This window comes from Octopus bimaculoides, chromosome 11 (genome assembly GCF_001194135.2).
Source record: "Octopus bimaculoides isolate UCB-OBI-ISO-001 chromosome 11, ASM119413v2, whole genome shotgun sequence".
Classification (NCBI taxonomy): Eukaryota; Metazoa; Mollusca; class Cephalopoda; order Octopoda; family Octopodidae; genus Octopus; species Octopus bimaculoides.
The window spans coordinates 53,309,874-53,330,311 of record NC_068991.1 but is presented as its reverse complement, the minus strand read 5'-3'; the positions used below and the strand labels follow the sequence as shown (position 1 = coordinate 53,330,311).

Here is a 20,438-nt window from a genome sequence, read left to right as displayed (position 1 = left end):
TATTTCTGAACTTCGGTATGTGGTGAAGAAACTGTTGCTGATCCCTTAATAATGTTTATATATATATATATATATATATATATATATATATATAGGACATATCCAGTATGTTCATTCCTGATTTAAGGCGGTAGAGTTTGATTTGAGGGAAGTTTGGCTGCTATGTTTATCAGGTGCGAGTGACCATGCAGAAGCCTTCCTACCTTGCCTCATTATACTTGGTTGTTTTTTAGCCCCAGATCAGTCCTGATGGAACAGACCTATGATGAAAAACCTTAATAATGACTAATCAGTCTTTTTGTATACCAGGAACTACATTATCCAATAATCCTTTATGTAACCCTTTTGTTACTGTATTTATTTTGAGATGCTCTGTATTTCTTTCAATTACTTTAAATATAACAAAGAATTTAGTGAAATAACTTAGTTATCATTCAGTTAGTGTTAGGAACATAAATTGTGACTTAGGTTTGATGGAAGATTTTAATTCAAAACTTATGAAAACAAGACATTTGTACTCAGAGCTAGAGGCAGTTTCAGCCTGGTTGGTAATGAAAGGGTTTAGATAGTCAGGAGTGATTTGAAGGAGTTTTAGCTGCTACATCCATCAGGTTGAAACAAAGCATTTCCTAACATGGAGTTGATGGAGATGTTGTTTGGCAGCTACCTGATACTCTACAGTTTTCTACAGAAAACTAACTCAGTTGAAGGGATCTTAATCATGGAAGATGCATGGGACTTCACTACCCATGTTACTACAAACAAAGCACCCAAAATACTCTATAAAGTGATTAGCATTAGGAAGGCCATCCAACTGTAGAAATCATAATAAAGCAGGTGTTGGAACACTCTGTGAAGTGGTTGGCATTAAAAAAAGGTATCAAACTATAGAAACCATGCCTTTGGATTATTGGATCCTGTCAGACCATACAACCATTCCACGATAGAAGATGGATGTTAAAAGTTCCTATGATGATGATCATCATCATCACCATCATCTAGGAACCAAGTGACTTGTCAACAGAATAGAAATATAAAAAAAGGTAAACTAAAAGAAAATATAACTATACAGTTATCATGTGGCAGAAAGGCAAGTTTACATACATTTAATTTAAAACAAAAGAAAAGAGGAAAGTTATCTGGTCTGTTTACATTGATAAAACAGCAGGCAATGTGCTGTTATCAGTCGCTGTGTTGTATTTCATAAACTAAACAATCTGGAAATCACTGAACAGAGCATAGCAATGCAATATCTGATTAAAATTTAAGTGTATGCTTCTTAGTTTAAACAAGAAAATGATATGCAAATGAGAAGAGATAACAGAGACTAACCCAAGAGTTATTCTTAGCATCTCATGTAGTGTTCATGCATTTCATAATCTTATCAGGTGTGCCTGTGTTTTAAGAAGTTGCTTCCCAACCATATGGTTCTGGATTCTGTCCAACTGTGGAGCCTTGGGTGAGTTTCTTCTACTGGGCCAGCCAAAGTCTTGTGAGTGGAATTGGTAGACAGAAACTGAAAGAAGACCATCGTAATCCAAAGCCTGATAGGGACAAGCTCCCTTTAGGCAATTTTCTTCGTCCGTCTTCCCCTCTATTGGACTTTCCTCTGTTTCTGAAGAAGAGCATTGCTCGAAACATTAAACCATCTTTCTTTCCTTCCCTGAGCATCTGCTAATACTTGACATGTACTATGTCCTCGTGTTGTGTTTTTATGTGTTTGTTGTTCTTCTTTTTTGGGATTTCATATATATATATATATATATATCATCATCATCATCATCATCATCATCGTTTAACGTCCGTTTTCCATGCTAGCATGGGTTGGTCGATTTGACTGAGGACTGGTGAACCAGATGGCTACACCAGGCTCCAATCTGATTTGGCAGAGTTTCTACAGCTGGATGCCCTTCCTAACGCCAACCACTCCAAGAGTGTAGTGAGTGCTTTTACGTGCCACCAGCACGAAGGCCAGTCAGGCGGTACTGGCAACTGCCACGCTAAAAATGGTGTATTTTTATATATGTGTGTGTGTGTGCGTCCTTCTCTCTCTTTGTGTATGTCCCCCACCACTGCTTGACAACCAGTGTTGATGTGTTTACACACTCGTAACTTAAGAGTTTGGCAAAAGAGACCAATAGAATAAGTACCAGGGTTAAAAAAAGCAAAAGTACTAAGGTTGATTCATCTGATTGAAAATTCTTCAAGATAGTGCTGAGGCAATGTGTTTTTTTGTGGGGTCCAGGCTAAATAGAAGGGCTATATCAAAGAGAAGCAAAAGGAAAAAGAGTGGCAAAAGAAAAAGAAAAAAATGTCATGCTGAATTTAGAATGTCTACGGCTAGCAGTGTAAACATACCACAAATTCAGTATTGTATTTTTTTTCTTTATATATAAATAAATAAATGCATACATACATATGTCTGTATCTAAGTTACACACAAAAACTACATATGCATGCACACACATATATGATTACATGTTGTTACATTATGATGGCATTTCATTTAATAGTGCTGAGACAGGTTTACCTTGCAGTCAACTATTTTTGACTTAATTATTAGCTTTAATAAATTTTAGTTATAAAAAATATAATTTTGACCTAAATAATCTCATTCATTGTTGGATGGACAAAAAGCTATTGTTAAGATGTTCAGAACATAGAAAATTGATGACATTTTGAAGCATCTTGTTGATAGCTCATGATAATTACACTTCATATTGGATAGGGGAAGAAGAAAGAACAAAGCCTGTTAATTTAATGATAGCAATTAAATTAAAAACTACAATATTTTACTCTTCCTTATTGTATTCCCAACAGGCTAATAATTACTCTTTTCTTATTCTTACTGAGTTTCACACACATTTACTCATGCTCTCTTTTCCATGCCTCAAGCTATTTCTGCAGTTTCTGGAATGAAGACTTGTGTTTGTTTCTTTCTTTAACATACAAAGATTTCAATTGACTGAACTTTATCAGTAATGGCCGCAAGAATGAGTGAAGGATAGCTTTCTTCAGTTTATTTAAATCCACCCCCTACATGATCTGAATGTTCTTTTCATCCATTCTAAATATTCTCTTTGCCTACTAAGCTACAAATTAGAGTGCTCTGTAAAAATCATCTTCCCTATGTCTTAAATGTTGCATATATTGTTCCACATTCCAATATAAACTTATACTGCATGCCAATGTGGAACCCACTAAAACATGGATGTAAATCTCTCTCCCTTGAGGGCTAAATTTCACCAACATTTAAATCTGAAACTGCCCATTGTCAAAGTGTCTAAAAATCCACAGGAAAAATAAAAATAGTTTAAACTGTAATACCAAACTAGTAAATTCCTATAAATTTCATACCCAGGAATTGTAAAATTAATGATTTGTTACTTTCCTTTGCTCTTGATACTATGAAGCACTAGTGTAGTTGGGAGGTGGTAGGGGCGATCCGTCCTGGGCAGCATTTTTGGGTCTGCTGAAGCAATATGTGTTTTTTGTGGGGTCCGGGCTAAATAGAAGGGCTATAGGGTCAATCAATCTGCTGGAAGCACGTGCCAAAGCTCTTTCCAATCACAACCTACCATCTTCAGAAGACATTGAACAATATAGACCTAGGTACACTTTGTCTTAAAAAACATGGTTTTGTCACAGTAAGAATGCTTTTGATGATGGACTTCTTCAATCACAACAGAGCTTGTAAGTTTTCATTGTATATATTGACTATAGAAAATAGTCTAATATTGGAGCATACCCACAACGGAAAAAAATGGATATTAGTACATGTGGGAATCAAACCCACACCTCTTATTTTCGATTCCCACATGTACTAATACCCATTTTTTTTACCATCATGGGTTTTATATGCCCCAATATTAGACTATCTTCTATAGTCAATATATGTGGTGAAAACTTATAATTTTATTTACAAAATTTTCACTCATCAGTGTTTCTTAACTTACGCATGCCATGTTTGAGAAGAACCGTCAAGCCAAGTGAAATCGTAGTCATGGCTGATGCTTGTGTCACATAACTGGCACCTGTACCGGTGGCATGTAAAAAACACTGTTTGAGCATTGGGCTTCGTAGAGGCAGTGTCAGGTGACCAAGACCTTTGGTGATATACCGTGCTTGAGAAGACCTGTCAAGCCAAGTGAGATTGTAGTTGTGGCCGATGCCAGTGTTATGTAACTGGCACTCGTGTTGGTGGCATGTAAAACACACCTACTACATTCTTGGAGTGGTTGGTGTTAAGAAGGATGTCCAGCTATAGAAACCATTCTAAATCAGTTTGGAACCTGTGCAGCTCCCCAGCTTACCAATTTTCTGTCTAACTGTCCAACCCATGCCAGCATGGAAAACGAAGTTAAATGATGATGATGATATATATATTCGCCATGATAGATCGCTGACCACTACACACATTTTTTTCTCTTTTTGTTTCTTTCTGTGTTCCTCTCTGTTGAAGAGCATAGGCTCGAAACATTAAAGACTTTCTCTATTCCCAAGTGTTATACTAATACATCCCTTTGTTGTCTACACCACCTGTCTTCATCTGTTGTTTTTTCGTGAATTCTCCCTATATATATATATATATATATATATATATATATATATATGATAGTGATAACATCTAAAAGATGCTTCTTCTTCTTTCACTTTTGGTTGGTGTAGCTTTGACCCAGAGGAATTGGTGTCATTAGATATCTCAATGATCATTGGGTGTTTCAATCCTGAGCCATAACACGTTCTCGTCTTGGCTTCCAGCTTAACTTCTCTCTACTGCTCCATAACCAGCAAGAGCCTCTTTCTGAACACAGCTACCTTTCATTCTTTTTATCTTTTTCCATTGGCTGCAAGCCATATATATGTGTGTGTGTGTGTGTGTGTGTGCGCGCGCGCATTTGTTTTTCTGTTGACAAAATCACCAAATAATTTAATATCTTCTGTTGTGGGCAGCCATAAATATTTCTTTATATGCTTTAGTTTACTAAAGCTTCCCTCTCCTGTAGCCACAGCTAAAGGTACTGTAAGCATTATTCTTAATGGCCAATCAGAGATTTTGGCATGGCATCTTGTAACTTATTACTGTTTATGAACCTAACAGCCCCTCTCAGTAGCTTTTCATCTGCAGGAAATAATTCTTTTATAATATCTACTTCCTCTAAGGGATCACATTTGTTAGTCACTATTTTCATAACACCTTAACTTATCTTCCAGCTCTAGACATACTAACCTTAGCTTATTTTTATCTGGCAAATCTTTGATGTTATTTAAAAATCCTCATGTGTTTACTGACACTTTGTTACTGTTAGAATCTCTCTGATAAAAAATAAAAAAACAGATATTAATAGTAGTGTCAAGTATTCCATTGACCCTTTAGCATTCAGATTACTCTATCAAATGTAATACTTATTCATTCACATTATTTTGAATTGACCATGCAATTATCTTGTAGATTCTAGATTTCAATGTAACTGTTTATTTTTAGTATGACCTTGTATAGTAGTTGTGAGAAGCCAGATCTGGTCAGATTGAACATAAAACAGGTAGAATATTTGAGCCAGATATGGCCAGTTTAAATGCTATAGTGTTAAACACATGGTATGATTTTTTTAGAAATCTTCAGTCTGAATTATATGTATTTTGAAACCTTGCAGATACATTCATAGTCAAACTGTTGATGTTTGTTTTCTTATTTGCATTTTTTTTTTGTTTATTGTTATTTTCAATGAGTTTTACATCTAATTCATTCAAGTTTTATTCACACTCAAAGATATGACAGTGACCATTCATGTTTATATATGTGATGTAATCAAAATCTAAAATCACACCCCAAAAATACATAACCAACAACAATTTATTTATTACATCTACTTTAGGAAAGAAAATGAAAGAAAGAAAGGTAAATTAAATAAGCTGCTGATAATTAATTATTAATCTTACCTGATAATTTATTATTATCAATGGCTGCTTTTGTTTTAAGAAAGTTTATTATTTTTTCTCAGTGTTGAGGTTATATTTCTAATTTTACACATTTTCTATTTTATTTTTTTAATATTTCTGCTACTGTTGTTAATTATCCAACTGCTAAGAGCACACTTAAATGTTGCATTTTAAATATTTTATAGATAACTTCCTTTATATAATAATATGGTGAGGAAAATAACTTCTAATTATGAAAAAGCTTGACAGACTGCTTAACTAGTTTTCCTAAAGCAGAGTTAGTGCAGGCCTAAGTACAATATAACTGTGTGGACTTAATCATCTCTCCTTGCTCCCACCCCACAAAAGTCATTATACTTTCCTACCAAATAATTGATTAATAAATATACTGTATTATAAATTAGCTGACTGAGGTAAAATTTTAGATTAATATTAGATTCAATCCTTGAATTGTATTTGGAAACTAGCAATTTGATTTAATAGTCAGAATTGACTGTTTAAAATAAAGAATACATACAATTGTAAATAGTCTGTAAAATGTTTGTGACCCTTCTATTTTTACCTCTTGGTGCTGATATTTTAATCTGCTGTTTTTTATCGTCATCATCATCATTGCGTAATATCACCTTTTCCATGCTTGCATGGGTCAAATGAAATTTGTTGAGGAAGATTGTCTTGGTCAGATGCTCTTCCTATCACATATATAAGATGGGCTTCTTTCAGTTCCCATCTACCAAATTCACTCACAAGGCTTTGGTCACCTTGACACTATAGTAGAAGATACTTGCACAAGGTGCCATGCAGTGTGACTAAGCCGAAAATTACATGGGTGGGAAGCATGGTTCTTAACTGCACAACCATATCTCCATTGTTTTCTTGAAATATATTTACATTCAATTTTCCATACAACTTTACATTGTGTAATGTTTGTATTAGACATTTACTTGTATTATTGGAGCAAATCTTTCACATCTGTATGCTCTTTCTTAATAAATACCTTACTCAAACATAAATTACTTATCATTTAAATTGATACAGGTTGAACATTTATTTGAAGCATAATACAATGTCAGTGACAAAACTTCATCTCCAAATCTTCAAGCAATGTTAATTACTAATACTAATTAATCAAATATATAATTCAAAATAAAGCAATTCTTTAATTATTACAGTAATTGTTTTAATAGCAGAACTCAAAATAGTTAAAGCTATAATAACATATAGAAAATTAAGTTAAAAAACAAAAAACAACCTTCAACTTATTTCTATCAAAGGGTTTTTTAACTCAATATTCTTAAAGGCAATGAACTAGCAGAATCGTTGGTATGTCAGGCAAAATACTTAGCAACATTTCATCCATTTTCACATTCTGAGTTCAAGTTCTGCCAAAGTTGATTTTGCCTTTCATCCTTTTGGGGATGATTAAACATGTACTAGTTGAGCACTGGAATCTATGTAATTGACTTAACCCCCTTCCCCGAAATTACCAGCCTTGTGCGAAAATTTGAAACCAATATTTGAGCTGTCTTAAGGTGGAAAGCTGGTAGAACGATTAGCACACTGAGCAAAATGCTTAGTATCATTTCATCTATCTTTATGTTTTGAGTTGGTGCCATGTAAAAAGCACTCAGTACACTCTGTAAAATGGTTGGCATGTTAGGAAGGATATCCAGTCATAGAAACCATGCCAAAGCAGACAGAAGAGCTTGGCACAGCCCTCTGGTTAGTCATCTCCTGTCAAACTGTCCAATCCATGCCAGAATGGAAAACGGTTGTCAAATGAGGATGATGATTCTGCATGCTATTATTTATAACTTTACCTACTTTGAGTTCTGTCATTAAACAAGTCATTTCTTATCTCTCAGAGTTTCTATTTAAAAGAAATTAGATATAAAATGATCTTATATTACAATGTTTTATTTTTCAGTTGGTGGAATTTATACAGTAATCAAGTCAAAAACTCCTGTAACAGTTGAAGAACTTGGAGAACAATATTGTTTGTTGGGCCCTTATAATGAAGAATGTGTCCGTACTGAGGTTGAAATTTTGGAACCTCAATACTATGTTTACAGAGATGTCATCAAATCAATGGAAGATCAAGGAATCCGGGTAAATGTCATTTCACCAAGTTACCAAAACTTCTAAACTAGATTTAACTGAAAAATTTATTTCTTAAACACAACTTCTGATGATTTTTTTTTGAAATTTCTTTCTTTTTCCTGAAGTAAAAAAATAATTTAGAATTTCTTAAATATCTTTAAAATTAATGTCCCTAGACTATGACCGAGAACATTGTTTTTCAACAGTTAGAGTGGTTTTATAGTATTTAATCTTTTGTAGACAATTGAATGTCATTAAGACTACTATATTTGATGGCATTTAAAACACTTTTTTTTTTCAAAAAATGCCACCTCTGGTCCTATATACAAAGTTGGGTCTATATTACAAGTTCTAATACACTAAAAACTTCCTTTCTTTTTGCTGAATATTCACTGCTGAAATTGGCTTGTGTCTGACATGCCATCAAATACAGTAACTTCATTTTAAATTTTTCTGTGTCTTACACAGCAATGATGCTTGTGGCAACTTTACTAAATAACCACCATAGTTCATTACAGTTGTTGCTTTCTTTTTTCACTATCAGTAATGGACATTGAATAGAACTGTTATAACCATTCTATTTAAAAAAAGAATCAAATGTTGCATTTCATTTCAAAGTGTTAGTTTATTTGAACTTTTAAGGAGTAATAATTTGTAAAATTAGTTGTGAATACAGTGCAAGGCAGCATGTTGTATCCTTGAACAAGACACTTTATTTCACACTACTCCAGTCCACTCAGCTGGCAAAAATGAGTTGTACATGTATTTCAAAGGGCCAGCCTTGTCATGTTCAGTATTGTGCTGAATTTCCTTGAAAACTATGTTAAGAGTGTGCATACCTGTGGAGTGTTCAGCTATTTGCACAGCTATTTGTTCAGCTATTAATTTCATGAGCAGGCTGTTCCGTTGATTGAATCAACTGGAACACTTATTGTTATAACTGACAGAGTACCCAGTCACAGTACAAGGGTTAAATGCAAGAAATATTTTGGAGACACAAATTAGAGATCCTACTTACAACAAGTGATTTTTCGATTTAATTTATACTACGATTGTTTATACTAGCAAATCTACCCATCTATCTTGGAGCCTCTGTATCATGAATGGTTATGTAGACCACTCCTAACAAAAGCTAGAGCTTCCTTTGACCACTACATAAAATATATTAAGAAAAAATGGTATTTAGATTTACTTTTATTTTAGTTGTTCACACTCTTTTACGCTTGTTTATACTCTTATACATTCAAAATTCACAAATTTCCCGATTTAAATTATGAATCATATTATGATTCATAATATCAATATGATTACAAATCTTCTTTGTAGACGATACTTTCTATTTTGTCAACAGTAATTTTCTAATTACTGGAGTCCATTGCTCTACTCATAGCAACATATAACTGGCTGTGTGTAAACATTGGAGTGGGTAACGATACACATCCACGATCTAAAGTCTGGCCCTGTGCCTTTGTTTGCTGTGAATGTGTGAGCAGATTCTTTAGGAATCTGCCCATCTACGATGGGAAATAAAGGGATAGTATCACAAATCTGAATCCTATAAACTCACGAACTATACGGGGGTGGGGAATCCAAAGTGAATCCTCGTTGCCAGAATTTTAACAAAAAATATCAAGGGTGATTTATTAATACAAAACCTGATATCAGTAATTGTTCAGTTTACGGGCATAAAAAAAGTAAATAGAAATTAAGGGGGAGTGGGTCTTCAGCAGAATAGAGAAAGTTTCTAAGAAATGTTTCTTAGTGGAAGTACCTGATTGTTCTGAGCAGACTTTGACAACATTAATTCAATGATGGATTCCGCCAAGGAGTCACTTAGTAAGTGATGGCTGTCGATTATACCATAATATTGGAATTTTAAATGGTGGCGCATACACTCACAAGATGATTGTAATCGAAGAAAATATTGGTAACATGTGGGTGTGTGTTAAATGCAAATGACACCATCAATTCAGTACTTCAGAGGCTTTGTTTGTTTCATACTTGCACAAATTTATATGGCATAATTCAGTGGAGAAGAATAAAATATTTGTTCACTGTTTGGATATTGTATCATCTGTGTATGCAGTATGATTAAAAGTAAGTTATCTCCCCCTTGATTTTTATTTACTTTTTTTATTCCCATAAACTGAACAATACCCACTAAATAATCATACTTTTCCACATTTTTTTCACTAAAAACCTTCCTGATTACCTCCTTCATAATCCTGAAAAACATTGTGACCATTGGTCCAGCTGTTTGACCATGAAAAGGGAACAGACAGACAGACAGACGGATATAATGCCTATTGTATGTTGGCACTCCGTCGCTTACGACGTCGAGGGTTCCAGTTGATCTGATCAATGGAACAGCCTGCTCGTGAAATTAACGTGCAAGTGGCTGAGCACTCCACTGACACGTGTACCCTTAACGTAGTTCTCGGGGATATTCAGCGTGACACAGTGTGACAAGGCTGACCCTTTGAATTACATACAGGCACAACAGAAACAGGAAGGAAGAGTGAGAGAAAGTTGTGGTGGAAGAGTACAGCAGGGTTCGCCACCATCCCCTGCCGGAGCCTCGTGGAGCTTTAGGTGTTTTCACTCAATAAACACTCACAACGCCCGGACTGGGAATAACCGCGACCCAATGACTGCGAGTCCGCTGCCCTAACCACTGGGCCATTGCGCCTCCACATGACTCCTATTATAGTAAGATTAATTGAAATTACTTTTGGTTTCTATGATTAGATTTAAGAAAAGCTCTTGCTCCCTCCCAAATTCCCTTGTTTTTCATTGAATTTATAAATGTTTTTGCCATACTTATTTCTTTATATTCATTTCTTAAAATCATATTTAGGTATATTTTGGAAGATGGCTAATAGAAGGTTATCCAAAAGTAGTCTTATTTGATATTAGCTCTGCTGCCTGGAAACTGGATGCTTTCAAACAAGAACTTTGGAAGTTAGCTGGCATTGGAATCCCTTGGCATGATCGTGAAGCTAACGATGCTGTTATATTTGGTGCCCTTGTTGCATGGTTTATTGCTGAAGTAAGTAAAACTTACATCATTGTCATCATCATTATCGTTGTTTTTATCTTTAACATAAATTTCCGTAAATAACATGACATATGCATTCTTAATTAAAACTGAAAATAATTATTTCTGATTTGTACATTTTGTTGAAACTATATTACATCTTTATTGGTTTTCTGGCTGAACCTAAGTTGATAAGTCAGAATCATTCCATTTGAATTTGTTATGTTGTATCTATTAAAGATAGGCAGACACTGGTTCTATTTCACTACTTTGTTATTATGAGTCAATTGGTTAACCATCTAACCAACCAGCTAATTAATTGTTTGAAGAATCATTTGATTAATCAGTCATATATGTCAAAGTCATTTTGTTGCTATTTGAGACCTCTTCAATAATATGCCCTCTTAACCAATTAATGACTAATGAAGTGAAATACAACCAGTGCATGTGTTTATAATTGGCATAATGACCCTCCCAAGATACAGCAAAATATATGTTTCAACACAGAAATTCACATCAAGAATCTTGCAAGCCAAATATAAAAATGAAATATATGAAAACAATTTCTCCTCAACTGTTGAAAATAAATATAACCAATAAATTTAGTTGATTGTAGATCATAATAGATCACATAACTGATCATTCATGGATGATGATCATAACTTTGCTTTGGTATTTAAATCTTATAATGGTACATTGTTCCTGATCTTGTATTTGTCAAATGTCTCAAGTGTAGTTATCGTTTTGTTTGAATATTTTTAATCAAACAAAGTATTTTTTTTAAAGTTGTTATGCTGGGTTTTTTCATGAATTTTCATTCTCATGCCTAAATAACATTGATTTTTTTACTCAAAAAATAAAAAGAGTTTTGGAAAAAAAATTTTAATGTTGTTGGGTAATCCATTATTTAATCTGCTGATCTTGATAATTCTAACAGTTGCAGTTATAGATTTTTTTAAAACTGTCATTGCAATTTTTTCATGGGTGCTGAATCAGTGATTCAGCTGAAAATTTTAGAAACATAAAACTTAGATGACTGAATATATTGCAAAAAGCTCTAAATATCAGTTTGAATAAATAAGTAAATATTGGTTTCTATATAGATTCCCTACATTTTATTTCCTTATGACCTTCCATATGACTTAGAAGTAGGCTCTGACTAATGCTGTCTTTACAGCAATCTCATGTAAATGCTAAATCAATAAAAATACAATCATCTATATTACAACTAAACACTGACATTTTAACATAGTTGATCTGGTTTAAAGATTGACTGCATATCTTTGTATCTTAATTATATTATTTACTCCTGCTCGCTGCCTGATTTTTATCATCATCATCATCATCATCATCATCATCATTTAACACCCCTTCTTCCATGCTGACATGGGTTTGATGGTTCAACATGAACAGACAAGCCAGAGGGCTGCACCAAGTTCTTATGTCTGCTTAGACATGGTTTCTACAACTGAATGCCCTTCCTAACAGCAACCACTTGACAGAGTGTATTGAGTGCTTTTTACAAGGTCCCAGCACTAATGAAGTCACAAAGTACCTGCAAGACAAGACTCCTCAACTGGGTGAGGTATAGAATTGTAGGATAAGGAAACTAGGATAGAGGGACAGGAGCAGATGTCTTGCTGAAGAGATGAATATGTGGCTTGCCCATCTGGAAAGAGAGAGATGAGGTCAAGGTACAAAGTGAATATGAAAGACTGAGTAGGAGAGAGGAGCAGAAGAGGTTGATGTGTATGTAAGTGCACTAAGTGAGAATAGTGTGACAGATGATTAAAGACAGGGAATGAATTGAACACGGATAATATCACTAAAGTGGAGTGGAAGTAAAGACAGGCAATAGGGTAACACTTCTTATTTCTCACCACAAATTCTTCCCTTGCCTGCTCACCTGAGCAAACATTACTCTTTTCTTCCGTCCAGTAGGGGTTACAGCAAAATCTTCCTTCTGCATGGAGTTGTTCCATTCCTGTTTTATTAAAGTCTTAAAAAGGTTTGTTCGCAGAAACATTGAGAAGTTGCAGTGAACTTGTTAAACCACTGAGTATAAGAGCCAGTTGCATTTTTAACTTTTCAGCCTTTTTTTGTATTTTTCTGTTATATGAACTCTAAAGTAATTCCAGACAAGGAGTGAAAGTTTTTCTTAGTAAGTTTCCCTGGACGTTTTGACCAAATTTTTCAAACCAAGGCAGTAGTCTGCCCTTATGTAGCAATTCTTTTCATGTACGTGAAAGTAGACAGCACTAAGTAAATGAACTTTGAGCATTGTTTTCCTTCTGAAATTTCACACTGATGGTAATTTTGTTTCATCTGTACAGATGGTAAATGCTAACACTAATGTATAATGTGAATTTTTAGTGTCCAGTATTTTTCACAGTAATAGTTACATATTTAACCAACTGACAAATAATAAAGAAGTGAAACAGAACCAGTGTGTATGTTTATTATTGGCATCATGACCTGCCTAAGATGGAACAAAATGTATTTTATCTTTTATTTACTTCAGTCATCAGATTGTGGCCATGCTAGGGCACCGCCTTGAAGAATTTTTAGTCGACTGTATCAACCCCAGTACTTAATTTCTTAAAGCCTGATACTTATTTTAGCTATCCTTTATATTGAACCACTAGGTTACAGGAATGTAAACACACCAGTACTGATTGTCAGGGGGTGAAGGTACAAACATAGAGACAAACACACACACTTAGACATATATATATGACAAGCTTCTTTCAGTTTCTATCTACCAGATCCACTCACAAGGCTTTATTTGGCCCAAGGCTATAGTAGAAGACACTTGCCCAAGGTGCCACACAGTGGGACTGAACCCTGAACCATGTGGTTAGGAAGCAAGTTTCTTACCACACAGCCACACCCATGTCTATCATTCAATACATATTAAGCTTCTTTCTCGTTTAAGCCAATACTTTAAAACATTTTTTGACTGTGTGCGTGTTTGTGAGTGCATATGAGTAGGTATGTTTAAATTTAAAGGTCAGTCTGCTCCATGGTCCTGGCAAAGAGAATGGAGAAGGTGCCACCCCAGAGGATGGCAAGGGAGACACTCTGGAACAGCCACCCTGATTCACAGGACTTGCACTTGCAGATAACCATCTCTGTCTTGATAACAGTGAGTAGGGATGTTATCCAGGAGCCAAGAACACCGAAGGTCTCCCCTGCCACAGGCTTGACCACAAACTTATCAGAGAGCAACAGACATTTTGACAGTTTGCCATCTTAGGCCTGATGTGCAGTGAAACCTGGGCTGGCAACTGAACATGCCGGATTGTGCTTGTATATACCCTTCTCCTGATGGTTGTAAATAAATATCAATGTCATACAAACAAGGTTAATTGTTTCCAGTCTTCCATGAAAAACATGTCTGGCACTGGGAAACAGGGTGAGGGTTGGTGGCAGGAAGGGCATCTGGCTGCAGAAAAATCTGCTTCAACAAATTCTGTCTGACCCTTGTAAGCATGGGAAAGTAGACATTAATAATGATGGTGGTGGTGGCGGCAAGTGTGGTGATGATGGTATGAAGAAAAATGTCATGTTGATAATATAACAATGGCTGTAGTTCTAAATAAGTGCATTTTTTCTTTTCAGTTTTGCAAAAACTTACCCCATGTACCATGCAAACCAATGGTTATTGCTCACTTTCATGAGTGGTTAGCTGGTGTTGGTCTCATATTTTGCCGCACACGTTTAGTTGATTGTACAACTATTTTCACAACACATGCAACTTTGTTGGGACGCTACCTTTGTGCTGCTAAAGCTGATTTTTATAACAATTTACAAAATGTGAGTATAGTTTTATGAGCCTTAATTTACAATTGTTGTTTAGTTTTTTTTTTGTTTTATTCAACTGTCATTTGTGTTTTTTAAACTCTTTCTTGTAAGATTTGTTGGAGACAGTGATTGTAATCTAAACCACTGGAGTCTTAAGAAGTGTGTAATGGTGAAGCCTAGGTTGGGACAAGATGTAAAATATAAATATTGTCAACTTCATTCCTTAATATTTTGAAATGTTTTTTTTATTTTTATTCTTTCCTCCAAGTTCTTTGAATAAATTAAAAGCTTCCACATGCATTTAAACTCTGATTTAGCAAACAAATTATCTTCTTTATTATCAAAGATATTTTATAATTTTTGTAAGATCTCTAACTCTTTGATGCTAAATGAATTTTCTAATTACACCACTGTACTATAGGAAATGTTCTGTTTTTGATAAAAATATGATATATGCAATTGGGGCAATATTTGATTAAAATAGCCATCTGTGTATCATATGATATATATGCCATTGATAGGCCAGTTACTGCAGTATTTGTTCTGAGATAACATCTTTAATGGATATGCTGTGTTAAAAACACCATAAATGTCAGAGATAGGCAGGAATTCATCCTAGCAGTAGCCAGTGAGAATGCCAGATGTAGTTCAGCATTTTTAGGCCTTTTCAATGTCATGTATTTACAGCCAGCCACTTGTCTGTATATGAGAATTCATCACCTCTAATATAGGGAACAGGGAATGAAACATTCATTGATGTTGCAAATAGCTGCCCAGCTGAATAAAAGTCCAGTATTTGCAATTGAGACACAGTATTAAATTAGTATGTCCATAAGAGATGTTTTCTCAAGACAGGTATTATAGTAACCAGCCTATCAACATTTTTATATACAATAACTATAATGCATAGGTAGCTATTTTACTTTTGATAGTTTTAATAGTTGTTTGATATCTTACTTTTTGGTTATGTTACACTGCATTTAGAAGTTTAAATAATCTTAAATCAAAATCATTGAATTCAAGCCTTGAAAAAATCTATTTCAAATGTAATTGCTGTAATTAACTCCCACAGTTCAAAGTCGACAAAGAAGCTGGTGATCGTCAAATTTATCATCGCTATTGTATGGAAAGATCTGCTGTACATTGCGCACATGTGTTTACCACTGTCTCGGAGATTACTGGTTTAGAGAGTGAGCACTTACTGAAAAGAAAACCAGGTAGGACATTTGTTCTAAATATGTTAATCATATTTTCAACTTTGAAACTATAAACAGCTTATAATAATCTTTTACCTGTTTCATCATTGGACTGATTGCACACAATGGTTTGCCTAACAGTGTCATTGGCTTCCAATCCACTACCAAAAACAAAAGGTGTATGTTTGGGCTGTTTGTTGTTTGATATGGGTGTTGGTAATAGGAAAGGTATCCAACATATTCTCATCTGACACTTACAAGCATGGAAAAGTAGATGTTAAAATGATGATGATGATGATGATGGCAGTGACAGTAGTGATGATGATTTGTTAAGAATTAACTTTGTTTCTTGTGTATATTGAAAGAAATGATAAAAAGTTGAGTGGTAGGCTTACTAACACCTAATTCTTGTGTAACTTAATGGGTTGCATTTTGTTATAAGCATTTGGGACAGTGTCTGGCCTAGGGAAAACTTTCCACACTTCTTCCAGCCGTTTACAAAAACTGGAAAGGTCCCATGGGCACTGCTCTTCCTTCTTTGACTCAGCAGTAAAAAACAAAACGAAAGAGAAAACTCATGTATGCTTACATGTGTGTGTAAGTGTATTCATAAAGCTATTTTATTTTGTAGATGTTATAACACCAAATGGATTAAATGTCAAAAAATTCAGTGCCATCCATGAATTCCAGAACCTTCATGCCCGATTTAAAGATAAAATCCATGATTTTATCCGTGGACACTTTTATGGGTGAGTTCCATTTCCAATATTTTCTTAAATATTTATAGATACTAAATGTTGATATTTATTAGATTACTGTAACTTTTTTATAATTCTAAAAAATATTCATTGGAGTACAATTGTAGTTTACCTTTATCTCCCCACATCTACTATTGATCCTTTCTCCTTTTCTACTCTAAATGTGAGTAGTCATGTAGCTCATACAACAACTTCTTCTGCTCCACCCACTTCTCTCATACCTGAACCCTTGTCTCCTAGCATAAAGCTCTCTCTGCCTCCACTTCGGGTTTGTAGCCATGCAAGCTGCATGGTGACCTCATTGGTGCCAGTGACATGAAAAGTGCACCTAGTACACACCGTAAAGTGATTGACATGAAGAAAGGCATTCAGCCATAGAAACCATGCCAAAACAGACACTTGAGCATGATGCAGTCCTTGGACATATCAAATCCTGTTAAACCATCAAACCCATGCCAGGACAGGACATGGATGTTAAATAATGATGATGAAACTGAACAGGATATTTCACCATTCAGAATTTACTTAGAATATTCTTGTGAAATGAATGAAAATTTGCTTCTACCTAGTTTGCTCTAGGTGATGATAGTTATTTTACCTCTCCACAAAGTACCACAGACGTCAGACCTTTGGGATATATGAAGTTTGAGAAGGGCTTTTACATGATCCTTGTTTTTGGGGGGTTTTTTATGTGCTATTAAATGTATAAATAGTTATGTGTCATGTATGAAATCCTGCCAGAGCCCTCAAACGTTATTCAATGGGAAAGGATTAAAATTCTACTGTGGTTTTGTTTCATATAAAGAAGCCATGATGAGAGAAATGGTTTATAATAATAATGAACTTATTGTATGCAGTGCTCAGGTGCACTATAGCATATTTGAAAAAGTAGCCAAAAGTGCATGAACAGTACATAGAACTAATGCACAGAAAGTGAACAGTGAATGAGTCTTTGGAAAAAAAAAAGAGGTGGAGGCTACATCAGGTGTACTGTTGGCGAATTTCAGGAAGCATGAAAGTTTTGAAGGATGTAGTGTCCTGACAGCTAACAACTGATGTGGGTAGTTTATTCCATACTTCAGCAATTCTGAGCATGAAAAAATGTTTCTGAAAGTCATGGGTGCTGTGTTGTTTTTTTGATTTTGTAAATATGTCCATGAGTGTTCGATATAGAATTCAAAAGGGTACTCAAGATTGTTGTTTGAAATATGGTGAGTATGTACTATGTCAGTTGCCAGATGTTGGTGTTTTAATGTGTCCATGCTCAGGGAAGCAAGACATTCTGTGTATGGTAGATGCTTCACTGTGGGTATTTGTCTGGCTGCATGTTTCTGAACAGTTTCCTGGAGATTGATATGTTGAGCAAGATAGGTGTTCTATCAATCAGCCTACCCACAAAGTTTCATTTCTTTCTACTTTTTCCAAGTTTCCAATATATCTTGAAATCTCACTTCAGTGGAGGCAGCCATGACTAGATGCAAGATAAATTTCTCTTACATTTCTAAATATTTATATCTTAATATATATATTTCTGTCCACCAGGCATTATGACTTTGATCTTGACAAAACTTTGTACATGTTTATTGCTGGTCGTTATGAATTCTCGAATAAAGGTGCGGACATGTTTATTGAGGCTTTGGCACGCCTAAACTATTACCTCAAGGTAAGTTGTGGTATTCATTTCTTATATAACTACAAAGCTACAATTTTGGGGAGTTGTGGCAAGAGGGGACTTTGATTATATCAACCCTAGCATGTGACTCGTACTTATTTTATTGATCAGAGAAAGACAAAAGGCAAAGTTTACCCCCAAAATATTTAGCTACCATTGTGCCTATATAAATATTTTCTATATAAACAACGTTTAACTGAGAGTTTTTTGTCAATGTTTGCAGGAGATATTTAGGATCTACATTACTTCCTTTCTCTAAGTATCTCTATTATCATCCAATATTACTTTAAAGTTAAAGGTGGCAAGCTGGGCAAAATGCTTAGTGGTATTTTGTCTGTCTTTATATCCTGAGTTCAAATTCTGCCAGGATTGACTTGCCTTTCATCCTTCCAAGTACCAGTTGAACACTCGGTTAGATATAATCAACTTACCTCTCCCCCAAACTTGCTGGTCAAAATTTGAAACCCATATTACTTTTTAAGTTATTTCTACAGTTATCCTATAGAATTTAGAGTCAGCACTAAAAGTTATGACATTTTCAGATTGAAAACGTCATAACTTTTGTATTCGAAACGTCATAACTTTCAGTATTGGCTCTAAATTCTATAGGACACCTGTAGAAATAACTTAAAAGTGATTGAATCGCACTACTAACACAAAAAGTAGGACACTATTGACTTGTAAACCTTTATTATACATGGTAGTATGTTCTGGCTGCTAAACAAAATTTGGTGCCCCTACCAGCAATTGACATCCAATAGTAATATTGATTTTCACTTACTGTTTTGTTCTGTCTAAAATTGGTGTTGTTTTTTGATTTTTTTTTTTTTCTAATTATCATCTGTCATCAATTTTTTTTTAAACCTCAATTTATTCTTAATCTAGCTTCTTTATTTTTGCTACCATCAGTAAAAGTTCAGCATCATCTAACTCCTATTTTATGTTCAAGCTTTCACTCTTTTCTCTTTGTTCTCTCTCTTTCTCTCTCTCTCTCTCTCTCTCTCTCTCTTTCTCTCTCTCTCTCTCTCTCTCTCTCTCTCTCTCTCTCTCTCTCTCTCTCTCTCTCTCTCACTCACTCACACACACACACACACACACACATACACAGAACTACAGGGTGTCCAGGCTAAATTTGACAGTCTGCATAGAAGGAAGATAAAACACAATGTCCCATTCAAAATCAAAAAATATATCAACTAGATTATGACTGGTAGAAAACAGTTTATTCAAAGTTGCTGGTCTCAAGATGGCTCTGGAATTTGATGTATGCATTCCTCACTGTGTCCCTGAGATCTTCAAACACATCCTTGATCTTGGTCACCACTTGGCCTTTGTGTTGCAGGTAACGTGGTTGGTGTCTTTCTCAACCTTCCCCGATACATTGGCATCCATGGGATTTCAATCAGGGTAATTAGGACAACAGGAATGGTGAAGTCATAGAAATTCTCCAACAACCACTTCTGACTCTTTCTAAAGGCATGATAAGGAGCTGAATCCTGCCGCCATACATATGGCCTTCCAACAGCAAACTTCTCCAGCAGCTTCACATAGCCATCTGAATTGAGCTTAAGGTCCTCTTCAAAGATGGGATGAAATCTGATGTACAGATGCAGTCAAAATGCCTTCTGTGCCCCTTCCTGCTGGCCATAACTTCATAGTCTCTGTTTCAGCTGTCCATGCCTCATCCTACAGCCTGTGTAGGGTTCACAGAGTAGTAATCATGATGTCAGCATTTTGGTACCCAGTGCGAATAACCATGATACAAGTAACTCTCTTCCAATATTCATATGGCTTCCTGTCCTCCATGTCAGCTAACTTTTTCTCAATTACAACTTTAATCTTTATGCTCTCCAACACCAGTAACTGTTCACCAGTACAACAAGCTTTTCCTGAAAAAAACGAAAAGGAGACAAAGAATTGTTAAATTTAGC

The 20,438-nt window shown here is 35.0% G+C and overlaps 1 protein-coding gene across 2 annotated transcripts in view; it reads left to right on the top strand.

Annotated features, from left to right (window-relative positions):
* The window catches only part of LOC106882342 (glycogen [starch] synthase), a 40,335-nt gene that overhangs the window by 6,209 nt on the left and 13,688 nt on the right, over positions 1-20,438 (top strand). For both annotated transcript variants that reach the window (XM_014932985.2, XM_014932986.2), the window contains exons 2-7: positions 7,868-8,049; positions 10,898-11,089; positions 14,699-14,893; positions 15,954-16,098; positions 16,709-16,826; positions 18,378-18,498. In XM_014932985.2, the coding sequence (XP_014788471.1) occupies positions 7,868-8,049; positions 10,898-11,089; positions 14,699-14,893; positions 15,954-16,098; positions 16,709-16,826; positions 18,378-18,498 (953 nt within the window). The remainder of the gene's footprint in view (positions 1-7,867; positions 8,050-10,897; positions 11,090-14,698; positions 14,894-15,953; positions 16,099-16,708; positions 16,827-18,377; positions 18,499-20,438) is intronic.